At 42.1% G+C, this 23,904-nt stretch overlaps 1 protein-coding gene across 1 annotated transcript; it reads left to right on the top strand.

Moving 5' to 3' along the window:
- The first annotated feature begins 713 nt into the window (after positions 1-713).
- On the top strand, positions 714-12,859 carry LOC126988965 (uncharacterized). Its single transcript, XM_050847398.1, has 7 exons — positions 714-811; positions 7,880-7,995; positions 8,890-9,047; positions 9,898-9,925; positions 10,097-10,193; positions 10,463-10,827; positions 11,443-12,859. Exons 1-7 carry the CDS (start codon positions 769-771, stop codon positions 11,845-11,847), a joined length of 1,212 nt encoding a protein of 403 aa, XP_050703355.1. The 5' UTR covers positions 714-768; the 3' UTR covers positions 11,848-12,859.
- The last annotated feature ends 11,045 nt before the right edge of the window (positions 12,860-23,904 follow it).

Genomic DNA, 23,904 nt, shown 5'->3' with positions numbered 1-23,904 from the left:
TTCCCTCTCTCCACCTTCTTAACTTCTCTCTCCTTCCCTTCCTCCTTCCCTTCTTCCCTCTCTTCACCTTCTTTACTTCTCTCTCCTTCTCTTCCTCCTTCCCTTCTTCCCTCTCTCCACCTTCCTTATTTCTCTTTCCTTCCCTTCCTCCCTCCCTTCTTCCCTCTCTCCACCTCCATTACTTTCTTTCATATTTTTTATTACTTCTACTTTACTTTTTTAATCAACTATGTATCTTTTATTTTCTTTATTTTCTTGTTTCCTTGTATTAACCTCCTGTTTTTTTTTATCATTCCATCTCTTCTCTCTCACTTTTTTTCTCTCTCTCATATTCCCTTGGTCTTTAATCTTTATTCCTTATTCCTCTTCAATCTCCTCTCTCTCCCTCCTTCTTTCCTTGCCTTCTTTCCTCCCTTCTCCCCTACTGTCCTCTGATCTCTCCTCCCTCCTCCTCTGTTCCCTTACTTATTCCCGGAAGAGCAAGTTACGTGAAATCGAAGTAAAAAAAAAAAAAAAAGGAGAAAAGTTAACAAAAACCAACCAGTCAGACAAAAAGCAAACACACAGAAATATTAAACAAACAAAGTGACAGCATATTGCACTGACACCATTCACACACACGCAAACACACACACGCACACACACGCACACACACACACGCACGTAGGTATGAAGATTTTACTTATTGATCTTAAGCATATTTATTCTCTCTCTCTCTCTCTCTCTCTCTCTTTATCTATATATCTATCTATCTATCTCTTTACAGCCATGACAAAACCGGTCAAAAAGGGATACCTCATCAGATACAAAAGTAAGTATTATCATTATCATTATTATCATTGGCAGCAGTAGTAGTAGTAGTAGTAGTAGTAGTAGTAGTAGAAGCACCACCACCACCACCACAACCACCACCACCAATAGCGACAGAGGAAAAATCAAGCTTTGTATACACCTGTCTACCTAACGACGGAGACCCCCCCCCCACCCACCCACACCCACACACACACAGCGGCTGACGTGCGCGGCCTGACGAGGAAAAGTGCCTATTATTTATCAAGAGTACAGGGCCGCGAGGGTCGATAACACAGTACTGGGCTTAGCGTGTTGGGCCGCTGACCCGCGTGAAAGTGGACTGAACAGGAATATTTTAGTGGCTGGGTGAGAGGGTAGAGGTAATGGTGGTGGTAGGAGGAACAGTGGTAGCAGTAGTAGTAGTAGTAGTAGTAGTAGTAGTAGTAGTAGTAGTAGTAGTAGTAGTAGTAGTAGTAGTAGTAGTAGTAGTAGTTCCGTCCCTTTCCTACCCTTTCCTATCCATCTCCACCTTTCTCTTATTCTTCCTTTCCCTTGCCCTTATCCTGTAAATCTTATCCTTATCCTATGAGTAGTAGTAGTAGTAGTAGTAGTAGTAGTAGTAGTAGAAGTAGTAGTAGTAGTAGTAGTAGTAGTAGTAGTAGTAGTAGTAGTAGTAGTAGTAGTAGTAGTGCCCAACACCTTCTTAACAGCCACCTCACAACGTTATCTTCCCATCGCCACGAGCAAAAGGACAATAGACTAACATTCCATCGGGGGCCGGGAAAGGTCACCTCACCACCACCACCACCACTACCACTGCCATCATCACCACCTCCTCCACGATCACATTAACCATCACAACTATCACCCTCACTACCACTTCACAATCTATTCCTTTACCTTCTCTATCATCTTCACAACTCCCATGCACTTCCTCTTCTTCGTCCGTCACTATCCCTATCACCAGCACTTGCATGACCTTCCCCATAACCCCTCACTTTCAACCCCCTTGTTATTACAGAATTCCTGCGTAATAGCATAAGGAGGAGGAGAAGGAGGAGGAGGAGGAGGAGGAGGAGGAGGAGGAGGAGGAAGAAGAGGTGATGGTAGTAGTGGTGGGGTTAGTGGAGGTGCTGGTGGTGGTAGAGGAGGAAAGAGAAGAAGAAGAAGAAGAAGAAGAAGAAGAAGAAGAAGAAGAAGAAGAAGAAGAAGAAGAAGAAGAAGAAGAAGAAGAAGAAGAAGAAGAAGAAGAAGAAGAAGAAGAAGAAGAAGAAGAAGAAGAAGAAGAAGAAGAAGAAGAAGAAGAAGAAGAAGAAGAAGAAGAAGAAGAAGAAGAAGAAGAAGAAGAAGAAAAGAAGAAGAAGAAGAAGAAGAAGAAGAAGAAGAAGAAGAAGAAGAAGAAGAAGAAGAAGAAGAAGAAGAAGAAGAAGAAGAAGAAGAAGAAGAAGAAGAAGAAGAAGAAGAAGAAGAAGAAGAAGAAGGAAGAAGAAGAAGAAGAAGAAGAAGAAGAAGAAGAAGAAGAAGAAGAAGAAGAAGAAGAAGAAGAAGAAGAAGAAGAAGAAGAAGAAGAAGAAGAAGAAGAAGAAGAAGAAGAAGAAGAAGAAGAAGAAGAAGAAGAAGAAGAAGAAGAAGAAGAAGAAGAAGAAGAAGAAGAAGAAGAAGAAGAAGAAGAAGAAGAAGAAGAAGAAGAAGAAGAAGAAGAAGAAGAAGAAGAAGAAGAAGAAGAAGAAGAAGAAGAAGAAGAAGAAGAAGAAGAAGAAGAAGAAGAAGAAGAAGAAGAAGAAGAAGAAGAAGAAGAAGAAGAAGAAGAAGAAGAAGAAGAAGAAGAAGAAGAAGAAGAAGAAGAAGAAGAAGAAGAAGAAGAAGAAGAAGAAGAAGAAGAAGAAGAAGAAGAAGAAGAAGAAGAAGAAGAAGAAGAAGAAGAAGAAGAAGAAGAAGAAGAAGAAGAAGAAGAAGAAGAAGAAGAAGAAGAAGAAGAAGAAGAAGAAGAAGAAGAAGAAGAAGAAGAAGAAGAAGAAGAAGAAGAAGAAGAAGAAGAAGAAGAAGAAGAAGAAGAAGAAGAAGAAGAAGAAGAAGAAGAAGAAGAAGAAGAAGAAGAAGAAGAAGAAGAAGAAGAAGAAGAAGAAGAAGAAGAAGAAGAAGAAGAAGAAGAAGAAGAAGAAGAAGAAGAAGAAGAAGAAGAAGAAGAAGAAGAAGAAGAAGAAGAAGAAGAAGAAGAAGAAGAAGAAGAAGAAGAAGAAGAAGAAGAAGAAGAAGAAGAAGAAGAAGAAGAAGAAGAAGAAGAAGAAGAAGAAGAAGAAGAAGAAGAAGAAGAAGAAGAAGAAGAAGAAGAAGAAGAAGAAGAAGAAGAAGAAGAAGAAGAAGAAGAAGAAGAAGAAGAAGAAGAAGAAGAAGAAGAAGAAGAAGAAGAAGAAGAAGAAGAAGAAGAAGAAGAAGAAGAAGAAGAAGAAGAAGAAGAAGAAGAAGAAGAAGAAGAAGAAGAAGAAGAAGAAGAAGAAGAAGAAGAAGAAGAAGAAGAAGAAGAAGAAGAAGAAGAAGAAGAAGAAGAAGAAGAAGAAGAAGAAGAAGAAGAAGAAGAAGAAGAAGAAGAAGAAGAAGAAGAAGAAGAAGAAGAAGAAGAAGAAGAAGAAGAAGAAGAAGAAGAAGAAGAAGAAGAAGAAGAAGAAGAAGAAGAAGAAGAAGAAGAAGAAGAAGAAGAAGAAGAAGAAGAAGAAGAAGAAGAAGAAGAAGAAGAAGAAGAAGAAGAAGAAGAAGAAGAAGAAGAAGAAGAAGAAGAAGAAGAAGAAGAAGAAGAAGAAGAAGAAGAAGAAGAAGAAGAAGAAGAAGAAGAAGAAGAAGAAGAAGAAGAAGAAGAAGAAGAAGAAGAAGAAGAAGAAGAAGAAGAAGAAGAAGAAGAAGAAGAAGAAGAAGAAGAAGAAGAAGAAGAAGAAGAAGAAGAAGAAGAAGAAGAAGAAGAAGAAGAAGAAGAAGAAGAAGAAGAAGAAGAAGAAGAAGAAGAAGAAGAAGAAGAAGAAGAAGAAGAAGAAGAAGAAGAAGAAGAAGAAGAAGAAGAAGAAGAAGAAGAAGAAGAAGAAGAAGAAGAAGAAGAAGAAGAAGAAGAAGAAGAAGAAGAAGAAGAAGAAGAAGAAGAAGAAGAAGAAGAAGAAGAAGAAGAAGAAGAAGAAGAAGAAGAAGAAGAAGAAGAAGAAGAAGAAGAAGAAGAAGAAGAAGAAGAAGAAGAAGAAGAAGAAGAAGAAGAAGAAGAAGAAGAAGAAGAAGAAGAAGAAGAAGAAGAAGAAGAAGAAGAAGAAGAAGAAGAAGAAGAAGAAGAAGAAGAAGAAGAAGAAGAAGAAGAAGAAGAAGAAGAAGAAGAAGAAGAAGAAGAAGAAGAAGAAGAAGAAGAAGAAGAAGAAGAAGAAGAAGAAGAAGAAGAAGAAGAAGAAGAAGAAGAAGAAGAAGAAGAAGAAGAAGAAGAAGAAGAAGAAGAAGAAGAAGAAGAAGAAGAAGAAGAAGAAGAAGAAGAAGAAGAAGAAGAAGAAGAAGAAGAAGAAGAAGAAGAAGAAGAAGAAGAAGAAGAAGAAGAAGAAGAAGAAGAAGAAGAAGAAGAAGAAGAAGAAGAAGAAGAAGAAGAAGAAGAAGAAGAAGAAGAAGAAGAAGAAGAAGAAGAAGAAGAAGAAGAAGAAGAAGAAGAAGAAGAAGAAGAAGAAGAAGAAGAAGAAGAAGAAGAAGAAGAAGAAGAAGAAGAAGAAGAAGAAGAAGAAGAAGAAGAAGAAGAAGAAGAAGAAGAAGAAGAAGAAGAAGAAGAAGAAGAAGAAGAAGAAGAAGAAGAAGAAGAAGAAGAAGAAGAAGAAGAAGAAGAAGAAGAAGAAGAAGAAGAAGAAGAAGAAGAAGAAGAAGAAGAAGAAGAAGAAGAAGAAGAAGAAGAAGAAGAAGAAGAAGAAGAAGAAGAAGGAAAGAAAGAAAAAGAAGAAAATAATGAAAGACGAAAGATTATATAATTATGCTCTATACACAGTCGTAATTATCACACACACACACACACACACACACACACACACACACACACACACACAATTTTCCTTCCCTTCCCTACCCTTTCCTTCCATTATTCTTCTTCTCCCTTACCCTTATCCTCTCAGTTTAATCCTTATCCTTATCCTATCAGTCCTGCCATAGTCGCCAATCCCTCCATCCATCATCCTCATTATCCATTCTTTCGTTTTTTCATCCATTCTTTCTTTCTTTCTCCCATCCATCCTCTCCTCCATTTTTACCTAAACCAAAAGGCAGTGCAGTTTCAGCCAAAAAGTAAATGCTAAATATAAATAATAGTAAAAATGTAGTAGTAATAATAAATGATACTCAGAAATGATAGTAAATAGTAAATAATAAAACAAAGAAATCTATAGGTAAAACAAATAATAAGTGACTCAATCGCAATAGAATCAAATAAAATAACGGAGAAGAAAAAAAAACATCCTTGTGCTCGACCCAACACACAACCCAACACACAACTATATAACGACAGAGGAAAATAAGACGCAGAATGTATACAACAGCCAACCTGGGCCGGTGTTCTCAGATGCTTCCTCTTCTCGCATCAACTACTTCTAAAGGCCGAGAAGGAGAGTAATCGGGTTGTAATGAGTGTTTATGAAGGTTCATGGTACAGAAAAAGGGTCAAACTACCTCCAGGGTAATAAAACTACCTATGGAAATGCCACAACTCCTACGAAAGCCTTGTCAAGTGTGTATGCTTGGGGGCTGCTGACACGTTTAAGAATATAACCAAAAGATATTCTCAGACGCTTTCTCCTCTTGCATCAACTATTTTCAGAGGCCGAAGTGGAGACGAATCGGGTTGTAATGAGATGAGTGCTTTTGTAGGTTCATAGTACAGGAAAAGGGTCAAACTACCACCAATGCCCCCCCCCAAAAAAAAAATCCATGAAAATGCCTACAGTTCCTACGAAAACCTTGTCAAATGCGTATGCTTGGGACGTCATCATAGGGAATAACCTCGCAAGCTATCGCAAAATAACTCGTAGACGCCAATCTTCCTCATTTATCCCATATTTCACTTTTTCTATCGATGTGTTTAAGAATATGGGTGTGCTGATTCGTTCCGCTCTGTGACCTTGCATCGATTCAGGCGTGAAATATCAGTTGAGAGGGAAAGTAACGTGCGGGGACGCAGGGGAGGAATGCGTACACGACATCAATAAGGAATTAAGGTAGACTCAATAAGTGGATGACCTTTAGAGAGAGAGAGAGAGAGAGAGAGAGAGAGAGAGAGAGAGAGAGAGAGAGAGAGAGAGAGAGAGAGAGAGAGAGAGAGAGAGAGAGAGAGAGAGAGAGAGAGAGAGAGAGAGAGAGAGAGAGAGAAAGAAAGAAAGAAAGGAAAGGAAGAATCAAGGGAAGAAAGAGGGAGAAAGTAAGAAAAGAAAAGAAAAAAAGAGAATGAGAGACAGACAGACAGACAGACAAAGAGAATCAATGAATCTTTTAATATTATGTTCATCGTTGTATAAATGTTTGAATCGTTCCACTCACCGACGAATAAGTATCAAAACAATGACACACAAGGACATAAGAAGACTATACAAGAGGCTATTAAAATAGTCGATCTATCTGATAAATTATGGAGCCTCGTAAGAATCAATTATGCATTATTTGACTTCTCCGACCTCCTCTTCAAAAGTCCAGTCATCTGTACACTAACCTAACGATTATATATTTGTCATCTTTTCTCTGTTATACGGTCAAAGAAGGCAGCTGAAAGGTCAATTAAGAAGAAGAAGAAGAAGAAGAAGAAAGAAGAAGAAAACAAAAGAAGTTGAGAAGGATGAAGAAGAAGAAAGATGGCTCATGGATGAAAGAAGAAAAAGAAGGAGAAGAAGAAATAGAAGAAAGAAAAAGAACAAGAAACAGAAGAAAAAAGAAGAAAAAGAAGAACAAGAACAAGAACAAGAAGAAACAGAAGAAAAAAGAAGAAAAAGAAGAACAAGAACAAGAAGAACAAGAAGAACAAGAAAAAGAAGCAAAAGAAGAAGCAAAAGAAAAAGAGGAAAAACAAGGAAGAAGAAAAAAAGAAGAAAAAGAAGAAGAAGAAGAAGACAAAAAGCCCACCGCCGTTGCTCCTGCAAATATAATGAACAGAGAGAGGAGCCGAAAGAGAGGGTCAGATTCCACTGATTATACTCCTCCACTACTCTACTTGCGAGCCCCAGTTTTAGCATACCGTAACTCCTTCTTGAACGTGTACTTATCTTGGCAGTATTCATCGCTATAGGTCGAGATATCTTTTTCATCTATCAGCGCCATGAGAGTGTTATTCCTTCCTTTATCTTCCCCTTGAGGTATGTACGGGGGAAATATATTATACCTTCCTTACTCAAAGTTGTATTCATTGTTGTAAGTCGCCACATCCTTTCAGTTTTAAGTATTCTATCATCTATCAACGTCATTCATCTTTCCCTTATTAAACAATGGGAGAAAGAAGTCTTAGGCTCATATTTTTAAACATTTCGATGGCCAAGCACACATATTTGCTTTCATAGGAGTTTTGGGCATTCCAGGGGTAGCTTTATAAACCCCTCTGTTAGTCTGACCCTTCCTCTGTATCATGAACGTAAAAAAACATACTCTTTAGAACTCGATTGATCTCCTTTTCGACCTTTGGAAATAGTTGATGTGAGGGGTGGAAGCGTCTGACAGTATCGGCTTCAGTCCCCCACAAAGGGCTTATTCACCCTCCTTTTTTTAACTCGAACCTCACCGAAGCGAGCGTTACTTATTCCTCATCCTCCCTATATAATTCTAAGTGATTGTCCTTCAAGCTCTCTAAAGGCGGTGCCACACTAGTATAACCTTTTGACCTTATCCTTTCACTACGACTCGCAAACATAAACTAAATCAATGATGCCAAAAATTCCACTGGTACGACACTTCCCCAAACAAGAGCGTTCTTTCTTTCCATCTATCTTTCTTTTCTTTCTTTCTTTCTGTCTTTCTTTATCTATCTATCTATCTATCTATCTAATCCTTCAGCCTACCCAGTGAAAGATGGATAAAAAATAAAGGTCTTCAAACATCCCTTTTCCAACAGAGCGATTCATAGGGTCGAACTGGCGCGAGGACTGGGTGGTGCTGCACGAGGACTCAGCGCTAGAGTGGTACAAAGAACATGACGAGACCGACCTCCTGGGGGCCATCATGCTCAAGGTATAATCAGCACTTCGAGGCGTGTGTGTTTGTGTGTGAGTGAGGGGGGGGATAGTGGTGTGTGTGTGTGTGTGTGTGTGTGTGTGGTGAGATCGTCCTGGGGTGTCTTGCTAAGGGTGTGTAGCGAGTGTGTATAGGATGTAAGGAGCAAGGACTAGGGTGTGTTTTTGTGCGTTATGTAAAGAGGTATTGGTGTCTGGTATGTGGTATGCGGGTGGGAGAGGTAGAAAAGGTATGGAGGAGGAGAAAGGTGTGAAGGAATGGAGGTATGAAGGAAAAGGAAGAAGCCCTAATTAAAGGCGACAGGTAAGATATGGGAAGCACGGAAGGTATGAAGGTAGGAAATATATGAAAGGTACGAGAAGTGTGCAGGTATGACAGGTATGAAAGGTATATGAAAGGAAGGAAGGACCAGTTAACAGACAGGTATAAAAGTTAACTTTCATGCTAGCTAAGTTGGGAAAGTTACCGCATGAAAAGAGGAAAAGCTGAAAAAAAGTTGAAAAAATTAGAAGCTGTTATAGTTAAAAGTTGGAAAAGTTACCGCAAACCTATATACTCCTCCTTATCTCTCTCCCCCACTTACTTTAACAGTCACTGCCCTCTCCTTCCTTCTTTCCTTCCTTCCCCTTACTCTGCTCCTCCTGCACCTTCCCTCACATCTTTACTAACAGCCAACACATTCATTCCCTCCCAGCTGCTCCTCTATATTCACCTCCTCCTCTCACCCCTCTTCACTAACCACCCTTTCCTCGTCTCTTCATCCCTATACTTGTCATTTCTTCGTTCACATCTCCTTCACCTCCTTTACTAACAACCATCACCTCCTCCTCCTCCTTCACATATATCACACACCTTACTCTCTCACTCACCCCCTTCCCTTCACCACTACAGGAGGCCCCGGAGATGATAGCGGCGGGGCCCTTCGCTTCGTACGTGCCAGGGCGGCCTGATCTACCCAAAGGACAGGACCCCAACACGCTGGCAGTCTTTGGCAACAAGACCAAGGACAAGATGCACTGGTTCCTCGCCAAGAACATGGACGACCTCAAGTGCGTGCCTCATGGGTGGTGACTGTGGTGCTAGGAGTGGATGGGAAAGAGGAGGGGGAGGGGGGAGAGGAAAGGGAAGAAGGGATTAGATATGAGAAGGAATGATGAAGAAAGAGGAGGAAGGGGAGGGGGGAGAGGGAAGAGGAAGGGGAAGAAGGGATTAGATAGGAAGTAATGAGAAGGAATGAGGAAGAGAGGTAGGGGGAAAAGGAAAGGGAAGAAGGGATTAGATATGAGAAGGAATGATGAAGAAAGAGGATTAAGGGGAGGGGGAGGGGAAGAGGAAAGGGAAGAAGGGATTAGATAGGAAGTAATGAGAAGGAATGCGGAAGAGAGGTAGGGGGGAAAAGGAAAGGGAAGAAGGGATTAGATATGAGAAGGAATGATGAAGAAAGAGGATTAGGGGGAGGGGGAGGGAAAGAGGAAGGGGAAGAAGGGATTAGATAGGAAGGAATAAGAAGGAATGATGGAGAAAAAGGAGACTTGGAGGAGAAAGTAGAAGGGGAAGAAGGGGTTATTTAGATAGTGAGGCGTGCGAGAGGATAATGGAGGAAAAAGAGGGATGAGCCCGTTAGAGGAAGACCCAAATGCTCCTCGCTGCTCCAAAATGTTCCCCGCATATTCGTTCACGTGGTGGTGGTGGTGGTGGTGGTGGTGGAAATACGAAGGGAAAAGAAATAAGGAGTAAAGGATATTTCCAACACCTTATCAATGTGAATGCAAATTTAGTTTTGTTAAGATGTACGTATAAGCATATGAATTAAGAACATTTAAGAAAAAGGTAGGTCAAAGGACATATACACACACAAACAAAAAAATGATCCACTCTTTCTTTTTCATGCCTTAACAGCCAGTGGATGACAGCCATTAGCAACACGGTAAGTAAATAACAACAACAACAACAACAATATAATAATAATAATAATAATAATAATAATAATAATAATAATAATAATAATAATAAAATAATAATAATAATGAACAACAGAGAACAACAACAACAACAAGTACCAGATAACTTTATGCACCTCAACCCTTCCTCTCCACAGCTGCCCCCGCCCCCCCAACCGCCGCCACCCCCTGAAGGGGAAAAGAAAGGGGACCCGCCCCCCTATTCTCCTTCGGCTCCTCCCCAACCGCCTCAGAGTAAGTATATATAGGTTAGTAGTAGTAGCAGTAGTAGTAGGCTAGTAGTAGTAATTTAGAGAGAGAGAGAGAGAGAGAGAGAGAGAGAGAGAGAGAGAGAGAGAGAGAGAGAGAGAGAGAGAGAGAGAGAGAGAGAGAGAGAATACAAAATCAATGAGAATAAACATAGTGGCACAGTTCATGACTGACACACAAAAAAAACACAAATGAATAAAATCAGCACCTTACACCTCATTTCAAATCAATAAAAATCCTTCATTTAACTTCAGACATATCTGGTGGCGGCGGAGGAGGAGGAGGATACGTTGGAGCTGGAAGAGGAGGCGGAGGCTACCCACGAGGAGGCTACAGAGGAGGTTATGGTGGTGGTGGAGGTTATGGTGGCGGTGGAGGTTATGGTGGTGGTGGAGGTTATGGTGGTGGTGGTGGTTACGGCGGCGGCGGCGGCGGTACCAACACTATCATTATGGACCGAGGAAACAACGGTATGGGGGACTTCGCTGGGGGCATGATGATGGGCGCGGCCATGACGGGCTGGGGCATGGGCGGCTGGGGCATGGGATTCGGCTTTGGTGTCCCCGTCGGCATGGGCCTCGGCGGCTATGGTTTCCGCGGTGGAGGATACCATAACACGGTGAGTGGATGGGTGGATGGTTGCCCAGCTGCATAGGTTGTGAGCCCGGCAGTGGTTGATTTTAATGCACGTATTTTCAGACGCTTTCGGCTTTCAAAACTAATATTTCCAAAAGCCACAAAGAAGATTAGTTGGGTTCTTATGAGTTATTGCCACATTCATGGTGCAGAAGCCTTGTCAAACTATCACAAGGCTCATAAAACTAGAAAACTAGCCATGGAAATACCCACTACTTCCACCAAAGCCTGATCAACTGTGGGTGTCTAAGTCCCGAGATGAATGAGAATATGGGCCTAAGAATGCTGTACGTTGGAGGAGCGAGGGGCTTCAAGTAGCCTATCCCTGGCAAAGGATACCTGGACCAACATCTTTTCTAGACTGAATATCCTTCAATGCACGTAAACAAATAATAATTAGTTCAAACCTGAAATGCAAGATCACTACCTATATCTACTCGTACTATGATGCAGCTAAACCCATGTCCCATATTAATGAGTAATAAAGAAAATATAAAAAAAACGACACATACGGTATTAACTATAACACAACAGCAATGAACTAAACCTTTACCACCAACCACCACAAGTCATCTACATTCCCAAACCATCTCAACAGGAAACCAACGTCACCAACAACTACTACAACAACGACCCGGCGGAGAGTGGCGGAGGTGCTGGCGGAGACGGCGGCGGTAATGGCGGTGAAGGTGGTGGTGGTGGTGGTGACGCCGCGAACACAGACGCCCAACCCATAGCTCCTGACGCTGGTGGTGGCCTTGAACCCGACGCGGAGATGATACCCGACGGCGGAGGCATGGACGGGATTGACCCAGGGTTGTTGGACGAGGGCGGACCGGATTTGTCGGGGATGGAAATGGCCGAACCCTTTGAGATGGGCGGCATGAACGATGTGGGCGGGGAGTTCGACATGGGAGAGATGGACATGGGTGGTGGGTTTGACATGGATGATGGGCTTGACATGGGCGGGTTCGATATGGGTGGTTTTGATATGGGGTTTTGAATTGCGTGTGTTGTGGTTTGTTGTTGTCTTGGTGGTTAGTCGTTTTTCCTATACACACACACACACACACACCGTCACCCAAAGTCATCATTATCACTTGACTACGTTTTCGATACCCAATATACTCCTAAACAACAACAGCAACACTAATAAAAAACAACAAACTTTCATACACAAGTTTATAAATCGGTCAAGAAAACGCTAAAACTGAACTCAATTTTGCTATTTTCTACTCAGAGAGAGAGGAGAGAGAGAGAGAGAGGGGGGGGGGGGTCAATAACTGCCTTTATTTCTTGTATATATATCGCCTCCGACCCCTCAACTTCCTTCAACGAAATAAGTGAGTCATACCCTAATATTGGAGTCTTTTAAACTTTTCCTCACAAATAAAGCCACGCGAATATACAGCGCAAACATGCCTTTACTGAACACAGCTACATACGTCACAGGAAAACGTTCAAAGTTTATAACGAAGTGTACACATGTGTCCTTTCCCGTTGCACGTTATAGCTAGTAATCTTAATAATTATTCGAAGTACTTAATTATGAATAACCTTATCGCCAAAATAATACCTACTTTCATTTCGCGCGCGCGTGTTGGTTGTAGGCCATGAACATAGATAGGCTACATTAGTCATGAGAGAGAGAGAGAGAGAGAGAGATTTTATTAGAGAAAATCTAAAGCTAACTCTTTGCCAGCCTACATTCATACCTAAGTACGATATTGGTTAGCATGACTGCTCGTCTGTTTCAATCCCTCTCGCCCTACCGAGGCAAGAACGTCCCCAGGGAGTTTACAGTTAGTACAATACCTATACGGAATAAATGCCTTGCCAAGATGACGTCCTATCTATAAATATGATAAAAATGATGTTACGTGTACTTCCCTACGTGCCTGGAGGCACTGTGTGTAATCAGAGCGTAGAATACTATTCTATGGCTCTGTGTGTAACTATTATCTTTAACGCCATGCAGAAACATAACAGGAGTCAGTAACATTCTATTACATAACTTGGTGGGAGGTGCTCGGTGCTTGTATGGCCTCGGTGGGATGGCGTTCCACCCCCTGGGCTTATTCCTCTTTGATAGATTTCAATGACACTGCATGGAATTCATCTAACAACCCCTTTGATGTGCCCATTTAAACATTTGTTGCTACCGTCTCCTTGGTGCTATGGCCTCCCAAACTTGTTCAGCCTACCTGCTGGGCTGCGGCAGGTCTCAACTGCCTGTGTACCTGCCAAGGTGGAGCTCATATGTGTCTCCACACAACACAACTGCACAGAGTTGTTATTGTTGAGGAACGAGACTAATGAAAGACACTTACGGCAGGGAGGGCTGGGCCGGGGTTCCGCGGGCACGGCTTCCTCACACGTTACACAGCAATAAACGTAAACCTTTCCTCCATAAAACAGCTGACGGACTGAATTTCTTTCTCACTTCCTCTCACCAGATTGTGTACTGTAACTGGTTAACTAGTTTAACGTATACAAATATTATTCTCTCCAACTTACCTTCCTTCATACGCATTACTTTTGTAATGATACACATTTGCAAACGTCGCGGGTGACCTGAGCGCGAAATTCAAACCCCTCGCTGGCCACCAATGACTCCCTCCGTGTTTTCAGGATTCCTGTGATCGTGCTGTATGCTAATGGGCAATAATGTGATATACATACCTACAAACCGTACTCACCCCTCATATAATATAAAAATATATTTTTATGCACAAAATAAAAGACTGCAAGCAAATGAGTATTGATTTCCTCACTGATATGGACGTGACATGTAAGCATCGGTACAGGCAACATTTATATTCACCTGAACAGCTGTGCCACGCCTGCAGCTGGTGGGATGACACATAATTGGCTCTAGATTGACTAAGTGTCGTCCAGTCCTCTACTCAATGAATTTGCCATCTATTCTTGACCACTTTCCTTCCAGCCATATTCTAGGAATAACCATAGCCTATGTAACAACCAAATTTTTTCTTTCCAGCAAACAAAAGGCAAAGCAAAAAGTAATCTAATGCAGAGATTTTTAATGGAAGAATAATCTGAGTTAATGAATGCCATTCCTGCAACACTTAAGGTAACAAAGATCATATGATGATTTACTATGATGCAGTGAAAGAATAATCAAATAAAAGTAACTGATCAGTTATCAAGGTTGGAAACGAATGGCTGGTGCTGGAGTTACGTGGGTCAAGTAATTGCCTAAACAGAAGGAAAAATATATTGAAAAAAGATCAGAAAACTTGCTGGTAAGGTGGTGACAATGAACAGCCCTTCAATAGCATGAAAAGGAGTAAAGGGCAGTCACCCGACTGCCACCCAGGGAAAACTTTCTCTTTTTTTGGTGTCTGCAAAGTTTTGTTGCCTACCCATCTCCTCACATGCTCTTTCCTGTCTACCTACATACTTTACTCCTAGATTTACCTTCTCTTCTCCCATATCTCTCAATTTAATCAGAGCCTTTCACAGATTTCTTAAAGAGCTTCTCTTATACAAGTTACCTTCTGCCTTTTTTCCTCCGTTCCACCTATGGTGCTTGTAGACTTTTCTCGGGGCCTGCTGGTTAACCTCAGCCTGTTATCTCTGCTGGCAAGAAGTGTTTATTGTGGCACCATCCTCACTTGGCTCATGCTGCCTTCTGAGCTCATCTTTGACCCTCTTTAGAGGGAATCTTGAGTCCAGGTTGATAGGTGGTCTTCAGGACAGCATGTGGGTAATTTCAAACCACTTGGGTTGACCAAGATTGTCAAAGGCGGGATCTAAATCCCAGGTCCTCCTGGATACTAGAGCCACCACACACTGACCACTCAGCCACTGCCTCCTGAGGCAGTGCTGCAGTGTTGTTGAGTTTACAATTCAATATATACCTATTTGGTTGACCTTTATGATATATGTACTTAAATGGGTTAAATCAACATGTAGGGCTAAAGATGAATAAGACATCAGTTATATAAAAAAATATTATGCTCAAACTGAAGAAATAATCATTCAAGAGGAAGCTTTAGAAACAGCAAATAAATATGTATACTTAGGACAACTAATACCAGTAAATTCCTCACTAGAACTGGAAATAAGGATAAGCATATATATAGAACTGGGGCTGGAGTGCTTTTTCAGGGAAACAAGTCAAACAGTATTGAGAGGCTCTCAGAATTACTTGCGAGCAATGGGTTTCCAAGTAAGTGTTCCCCTCGTCCCTAACAGGGTCAGAACATGGACACTGACTAAAAAAAAGACTGGTACTAGAAATAGAAATCACTTTGATGGATAAAAAGATAACAGAAAATGGTAAAATTAAATGTAATAGCCATTCAAGAGTAGGTAATGGCAGTGGCCTAGAACACACACACACAGCAGGAAGACAAATGAACAAAAAGTGACAAGCTGACAAATAGAGTGATACAAAAAAAAACAAAGGGCCCATTCAGCAAAGGTGTGATGAAACTGATAAGTCTAGTGAACATTTGCATCAAAATTGGAAACTAGAATTTTAGGAGAAAGTATTGAGCTTGCAGAGGCTTATGTCCTGCAGTGGAGATGATACAGGCGGCTGCTGCTTATGATACTTGAATCCAGAATACAAGGTTTACTACAGGTGTCGCCACTGATGTAATGGATTCTTACTCACATCAAGTTATATCCAGACATGGGAGTAATGGTAATAAACTAACCATAACAGACTACTACAGGGTTATTAAAGTAATTGTCATACAGGTATCAACTTTTCCTATATGATTGTAATAGCTAATAAAAGACAAAGCAATAAATAATACCATATTTTTTCTATACACTCAATATATAGAAAACCCTACAAGTCATATTTATAATGTATGCATATGTGTGTAAAGGAATAAATCAATGTAAATATATTAAAACACAAATATACAGATGATTAATTTATTAAAACTAATACAAAGAAGCTTTACTATAGAGCCAGACAGGAGGGCCAGTTCTAAGCAAGCAGTAGTAGGACTTTCCAAACAGTGCTTATATATATATATACCTTGACTCAAACCATCTTTCATGCGGCCACACTCCCTCTTCCTTATTTAACCACAACTGAAATTATCACAGTCGCTGGAATGTTGTCCAGAACCATCAAGGAAAACAAAGTGATGCAAAACAGTGCCCACACTGAAACAAAAACTACACACACCTGGCTGGCAAACATGGCCGCAGCAGCCAGGGTAAAGTGATAAAGGGTAATTATTAGGGTTGGGCAAGCGAACTCTGAACACTTTCGGTTTCCTTCAAGAGTCTTCCTGGTGACACTAATGATATGTGGATGGACTACCAGGCACCTTCATTTTTAACTGCCGAGAATTTTCATTTTATTTGGCCCGTGTCTCTGAGAGGGATTAAGGAGAGGGGTGAAGGAGCTTAAACAAGCCAACATGGAATGGATTAGCAGAGTTACTACTTCCTTTTTTGGTGCATGAGTGAGTGAGAATTTGTGTCATATACTCTACCGGCCCTGACCTTGAGTTAACCTGGCTCCGAAGGAAGGAAGAAACAAAAGCAAGACAGGATTGAGAGCAATCTTAATATGGCTAAACAGGATACTAATACCTTCTTGACACAACTGAAATAGCTAGCAAATGGACATTAAGTGCCCAGGCCCATTCGGGACCCTCATACCGGCTCAGGAGAGAGAGTGCTGTGGAGGTCGGCCACTCCAATGGTGTGTGCTTTCACCATGTGGGAGAATGCCCGTAAAGATGTGGCCCTTGTACTTGAAATTGGATGGGATTTAGAGGTAAAACAGACCAACATGTTACAACTTTACACTGGGACTTACTGGTTGGCTGTCTGCTGACCAGATACTAACGAGACTAAGCAGTTCTACAATTATACATACATGGTACTGCTCAATTCAGGGGAAAGCTAATGGATTAAGTCTCTAAAAAATGATGTATACATCATAGTGATTCACAGCAAGAAATTGATTGATAGACAGTACAGATGGGTAATCGCAAAATATCTGAGAAACCCAGCACTAAGAGGAAGTGCAGAAGATTAAAGAAGAAGAACAGAGGGAAATCGGATCCATAATAAAGGGAGAAGAATAAAATCACATTGAAACCTATACGGATAACAGATTGCGGCGGGAATAAGGAAATCTACTCTGGCATAAATCTTTCCCAATCCACTTTCATTTTTCTTGTGGGCGAGGCAGGAAGGCGGAATAGTAATAACAGGTTATGAAAGGTAGAGTGGCGCTGGAAGATGGATCGAGGAAAGCTGCCAGAAAATACCCATAAAAAAGGTATTGAATAGGGTGTTGAGGAGAGTGGACGTGGGATGGGTGGAAAGAGAAGCGTTGAGGTGTGAGACGCTGTGGTTTAATCCTCTCGTCGTAAAGATAAAGGAAAACAGGAAAGGAAGGAGGTAGTGGTACATTTCAGACGAAGAAAGGAACGGAAAAGAAAGAAGCGAGGACGAGAGAAGAAGAGAGTGGGGAAGAAGAGGAGAAGATACAGAGAATTAAGACGGGATAACGAAAGGAAAAGAAAGGAGCAAGACAGAAGAGAAGATGGGGACGAGAAGGACAGGACAGAAAGGAGAAATAAAAATTGTGAAAGGAAAAAATCAGAATCACATATTTATGACGACGAAATGAGAAGTAAGGAGCGAGGTCATCTTCCTCCTCTCCTATTTCTTCTACGGCCTTTCTACCTTTTCCCTATTTCAACTGCGTTCTGTCCCTCTCTATTCCTTCTCCCTTTCACCTTCCATTCTTTATTAAATAGGTTGTGTGTGTTTTTACTCTTCCAACACACACTATCCCCTCTTTCCTGACCTTTTCACCTTCTCCTTTCACCTTCCTTCCGAGACAGTCCAGGTAAATCACTCTCTGTCGCTACCCTCTTTCCTATCCTTCCCTGCCTTTTCACGATCTCCTTTCACTTTCCTTTCGCGAGACTGTCCAGGTGATTCAAGAGTCTGCCTCCGTCTACTCTCAGGTGTGTTAAAGTGTGGCCAGGTGGCGCTGCAGATACTGGCCAACTCTCAAGCCTTCCATTATGGTCAAGAAACACTCCCCGGGAAACTTTCTGGTTCTCATTTATTGCCAGAAAACACACAAACACACACAAAAGATATAAACTGAATTTTCCTCCCGAACACACACACACACACACACACACACACACACACACACACACACACACACACACACACACACACACACACACACACACAGACACACACACACGAGGGACTTCAAGGGTAAGCTAAGAATGGTTACCTTCAGCAATTTTTCATTTATTCGTGTCGTGTGAGTGGCAGGTAGTACCCCAGGAGAGAGAGAGAGAGAGAGAGAGAGAGAGAGAGAGAGAGAGAGAGAGAGAGAGAGAGAGAGAGAGAGAGAGAGAGAGAGAGAGAGAGAGAGAGAGAGAGAGAGAGAGAGAGAGAGAGAGAGAGAGAGAGAGAGAGAGAGAGAGAGAGAGAACATAAGAACATAAGAGCGTAGAAATCTGCACGAGGCCGGTAGGCCTGTACAAGGCAGCTCCTTTGAACCTAAGCTCCCGTGAATCTAACCCCACCTAATATCGCTGTCCATGAATTTACATAATCTATTTTTTTAATGCGACAATTGTATTGGCACTCACCACATGACTGTTCAGCCTGTTCCACTCATCTACCACTCTTAATAAACCCATTTTTGCCTATGTCCCTGTTGAATCTGAATTTATTCAGTTTAAACCCATTACTATGTGTCCTACCCGGTTCTCTTACCAACAGAACCTTATGAATATCCCCCTTATTAAAGCCCTTCATCCATTTATAAACCTCAATCATGTCTCCTCGCACCCTTCGCCTTTCTAGTGAGTGCAAGTTTAACTGTTTGAGTCTTTCCACGTATGGCAAGCTCCTTAACCTTGAATCATCTTAGTCATCCTCCTCTGCACCGACTCTAACATTTTGATATCCATTCTATAGTAAGGTGACCAGAACTGAACCGCATAGTCAAGATGAGGTCTAACTAATGCTAAATATAGTTTGAGGAAGACTTCGGCGCTTCTGTTGCTTACGGTCCTTGAAATAAAACCCAGTACCCTATTTGCTCGATTTCTAGCTTGAATGCATTGTGCCCTTGGACGGAGATCAGAGCTCACTAAGACCCCTAAACCCCTCTCGCACCCATACCCAGTAGTAGTAGTAGTAGTGACGTAACCGGAGAGGGACAGGACCAAGATATAGAAATGGGAAATATGCAGAAGAGGGGAGGTGTAGCTGGGGGAACTTTATTTGCCACACGCAACAATTTGTGTTTACCGCAGGCTCGCAAGTCCATGAAAACTTAGCGGGGAGACATAGATAGATAGATAGATAGATAGATATACTAGAATAACTAGATAGAAAGAGGAAAGAGGAGACAGGAGTGAAAGAGGGTGGGAGAGGGAGGAAAGGGAAACACAGGGGGAAGACACACAATAACATAAGAGCATAAGAGGAGGAGGCGGAATAAAAGAACTTAAGAAAAGGAGGAGGAGGCCGGACAGGCACGAGCGAGCCATCTTTTTTTCTCAATGATTCTCTATGATTCGCCATCAGGTGGCTGAATTCTGTGGCAGAGTCCCCCGTCGTAGGCGTAACTATTGTTTTCCCGGAGCTGGAGTTGACGACATCACAGCTGCCGTGGACGAGGTCTCCGCTGAGGCTTCTAATGACTCACTTTTGTTCTCCATACAGGTACGAACGATGTCACCACGACCCGGTCTCCTGAATTTTCCTTCACGCCCGATTTTCTCCTCTCTCCATTTTCCTTGTTTTTCACTCCTTTGCTCCCTCTTTATTTACCATTACCTTAATTATCTCATTTTTTCTTGTCTAGCATCGTCTCTTTCCTTTCCTCCTCTTCGTGCTCCTCCTCCTCCTCCTTTATTTAGTATTACTCTTATTTATATTATTATTTTATTTCTTTCTTATTTTAAATCGTTCTCTTCCACCCCCACCCCTCCTCGTCCTCCTTCTCCTCCTATCTCAAAAGAGTTGATTCAGTCTGTTGAAAGAGCTTACACTGGTTTCCATAGGGACGCAAAGTGTAAGTGTTTATACTACAATGTACACCATAGTAAGATAGATAGATAAGAAAAGACAAGAAAATATGGAACACTTTCTTAGGGATCCCATCGCAAGCAGCTGGGTGTTGAGGGGACATTTTGGTGGTGGTGGCTGTCGGTTTGGAGAGTGGCAGCCTGTTCCCTCACACTGGTTACAGCTTCTCCTGCTACTGTCCCTGCCCCGCTGTCTTGTGTTCCTTGCTTAATTCTTCCCGTACGGCGCGGGCCACCTTCTTCATTATTCTTTTCAGTTGTTTCTTCGCCACTTTTCCATTCCTTCTTGTGTTGGCGTCCTTGTCCATCACGGGTATGATCGAGACTGTCTGTTCGCGGACTATTCTCTCTTGTATGGTGATGATAAACTTCAATTCAGTTTTGTCCGTTTCTTCATTTCCAGTAACTTTATTTTCCTGATTTTCTGTAGCATCTTCGTAAGAAACAACCATCCGTTGATTGACAACTTTTTCTTCTGCTACGGAAGGAGTAATCTTTCAATAACTGTCTCATTTCTCACAGTGGGAACCTTTTCCTGTTACAACAGGGACTTCTTCTTTCTTTAGAAACAGTGACAATCTCTTCTGTAACCGAAGGCAGCCTGTTCAGTAACCTTTTTATCACAACAGGAACTTTTCCTTCTGTCGCCGTAGGGCAGCCTGTTCAATAGCCCTTTCTTGTGGGGCAACCCTTTCAATAACCCTTTCTTGTGGAACATTCTGTTCAGTAACCCTTTCTTGTGGGGCATTCTGTTCAATAACCCTTTCTTGTGGGGCAACCCTTTCAATAACCCTTTCTTGTGGGGCATTCTGTTCAATAACCCTTTCTTGTGGGCATTCTGTTCAATAACCCTTTCTTGTGGGACATTCTGTTCAATAACCCTTTCTTGTGGGGCATACTGTTCAATAACCCTTTCTTGTGGGCATTCTGTTCAATAACCCTTTCTTGTGGGGCATTCTGTTCAATAACCCTTTCTTGTGGGGCATTCTGTTCAATAACCCTTTCTTGTGTCACAACAGGAACTTTTTCTTCTGTCACCGTAGGGGCGGCCTGTTCAATATCCCATTCATGTGGGACAACCTTTCAATAACCCTTTCTTGTGGGACAGACTGTTCAATAACCCTTTCTTGTGGGGGCATTCTGTTCAATAATCCTTTCTTGTGGGCATTCTGTTCAATAACCCTTTCTTGTGGGGCAGACTGTTCAATAACCCTTTCTTGTGGGACAGCCCTTTCAATAACCCTTTCTTGTGGGACAGACTGTTCAATAACCCTTTCTTGTGGGACATTCTGCTCAATAACCCTTTCTTGTGTCACAACAGGAACTTTTTCTTCTGTCGTCGAAGGGCAACGTTTTCAACAACCTCCTGTTGAGGGACTACCGGAACTTTTCCTTCTGTCACCGAGGGGATAATCTTTTCAATAACATTCTTCTCCTCTGCAGCGAGAGGAAGATCTGCTTGCTCCTTAGAGACACTTACGATCTCCTGTGTCACCGAACGGGCAGACTGCTCAAGAACCTTCTCCTTTGTCACAACGGGGGACTTTTTTCTTCCGTCACCGAGGGCACAACCCTTTCAATAACTTTCTTCTTTAACAACGTGGACTTTTCCTTCCGTCACCGTAGGGGAATCTTTTCAGCAACGGTCTGATTTGTCACAACGGGGACCTTTTCTGCTACCACCGAAAGGGTAACGGGTTTAACAACTCGAGTCACAACGGTCTTTTCCTTCTCCCACCGAGGGCACATCCTTTCTAACAACCTTCGCCGGCGTCACAGCAGGGACTGTCTTTTCAACGACTTTACCGTCTTGAGTGATTGGCGTAGTATTTGTTCCTTCAGCCTTTGCTTTTTCTTCCTTCATCTTGTTTTTCACGTCATCAACTTGGTGTTTCAAGTCTTCAATTGTTTCATTAAGATGTTTTTCGTTACGAACCTCTTTCATGTCGCTATTACACAAATTCTTTTCGACTTCTTTTGAATTACAGTTCTTTCTCGACATCTTTTCCATCACTCTTCTCTGTAATATTCTTCTTCTCCACAGATGTCACTTTCGTGCTTTCCTGTGAAGGTAGAAGTTCTTCTTTCTCTTTCACAACAATTTCATTCGTTATATTGCTGGGCAGAATCTCCTTTTTTTGCTCTGTTCGTTCAGCCTTCTGAAGTCCATCATCCTCTGTAACATTCCTCTCCTCCACAGATGTCACATTAGTGCTTTCCTGTGAAGGTAGAAGTTCTTCTTTCTCTTCTCAACAACTTCATTCGTTATATTGCTGGGCAGAATCTCTTTGCTCTGTTCGTTCTGCCTTCTGAAGTCCATCATACTTCTCTGTAACATTCCTCTCCTCCACAGATGTCACATTAGTGCTTTCCTGTGAAGGTAGAAGTTCTTCTTCTCTTTCACAACTGCTTCATTCGTTATATTGCTGGGCAGAATCTCCTTTCTTTGCTCTGTTCGTTTTGATTCGGTTTTGTTTTTACCTTTGTCGTCCGCCCCTACTTTTGGAACGATAAGATTTGCGTCTTTATCGTCCTGCGGCTTTTCTTCAGTTGTATTGGTAAGAGGCTGTACTATTAATTCCTTCTTAATAACAACTTCCTCCTTTATTTCATTACCCTCTTCGTCCATTACCTGTCTAACGTCAACCGTTTGTGCTATGCTCTGTTGTCTGGAGTCTGTCCTGTCACTGTTTCACTCTCGGTCACAGATTTTCACCCCGTTGTTTACCGTCCTCATCTACATCAATCGTGGTTTCCGAAGTCTTTGATACAGTTCCGTTGGGTTTTACGTCAGTTTCTGTCGTCTTCTCAACAACTGTCTTTTTTCCGGTTTCTTGCCCCGTTTCATCGGTATTAACAAACACTTTCCTTTCTATCGTCTTAATGGTGTCGGTAGAGGCTATTTCCGACCTTGTCTTCATTAGTTCAGTCAGATTCGGTGTTTCTTGTTGCCCCTCGAAAAGAGCGCGGTACTCTTCCAGAGCGGCTCTCACCGCTGCCGCACACGAGGAGTCCACCTCCGGGAGCACCTTCAGCCCCGGTACCCGGGAGCTGTCCACGTGAGGCCCGGCCACCAGCACTAAGAAGACCGTCCAAACAAAGAAGAGGTTCATGTTTGCTGAATGAAAGTTTATGAAATTAAGAAGAGTTACGGTTTTGTCACAGAAAACCAATCTGGGATTGAAAACAGAATGGCCTCCGGAACACAGACCGGGCATGGAAAATAATCCTCTCGGGTCTTCCTCCGTTATAGGAACACCCACGACGGCGAGGAATTGGGAAAAGTCTGGTGTGTGTGTGTGTGTGTGTGTGTGTGTGTGTGTGTGTGTGTGTGTGTGTGTGTGTGTGTTTGAAACATCGGAGGAAGACTGAGACTGGCGGCTGGGTAGAATACCTGTAGAAAGGAAGGAAAGAGGGGATATGTCCTCAAAGTGTAAGGGAGGGTGACAACTCTTGGATGTGTGCTTTCAGAGCAGCACACATCAGTTTTATACTTAACTCAAAACTCTTAGCGATTGTTAAGTCTTGAGGCCAGCAAACAACACTTCTATGCTTTTGTTAATGCGGATTGCTCTTCGATATTCCTATTAACACTGTTCTTCAATCATTGTTTTGTCTAAGGCTCACATCACTCCTTTCTTACTCCTCCCAGTATTTGCTAAGTCACCTAGACAACATACAAGCTCCTATACTCCTGTTAGTGCTCTTTTTCGGTCATGGTTAAGTCTAAGACAGCTCACTTCACTCCTACCTCTTAGTTGTAATCTTCCCTGTCATTGCCAAGGCAGGTCACTTCACTTCTACTTGTTAATACTCTTCCACAGTCATTGTCAGTTTACCGGGGCAGCTCACAACAGTTCTATACACCTGTAAACACCCATCCTCAATCACTTCTAAGTCTAAGGCAGCTCGCGTCACTCCTGTATGTCTTGTTATTACTCTTCCCCAGTCATTGTCAAGTCACCAAGGCAGCATACAGTCCA

The sequence above is a fragment of the Eriocheir sinensis genome, unplaced genomic scaffold, assembly GCF_024679095.1.
Source record: "Eriocheir sinensis breed Jianghai 21 unplaced genomic scaffold, ASM2467909v1 Scaffold1023, whole genome shotgun sequence".
In the NCBI taxonomy this organism is placed as follows: Eukaryota; Metazoa; Arthropoda; class Malacostraca; order Decapoda; family Varunidae; genus Eriocheir; species Eriocheir sinensis.
This window is presented reverse-complemented; position numbering and strand designations above follow the sequence as displayed.

Excerpts from the sequence above, each read along its gene's own strand:
- LOC126988965 (XM_050847398.1), top strand. The coding sequence starts at position 769 with ATGACAAAACCGGTCAAAAAGGGATACCTCATCAGATACAAAA. Across the intron at positions 7,996-8,889 it reads TGGGGGCCATCATGCTCAAG|GAGGCCCCGGAGATGATAGC; the intron begins GTATAATCAGCA and ends TCACCACTACAG. Across the intron at positions 9,926-10,096 it reads TGACAGCCATTAGCAACACG|CTGCCCCCGCCCCCCCAACC; the intron begins GTAAGTAAATAA and ends TCCTCTCCACAG.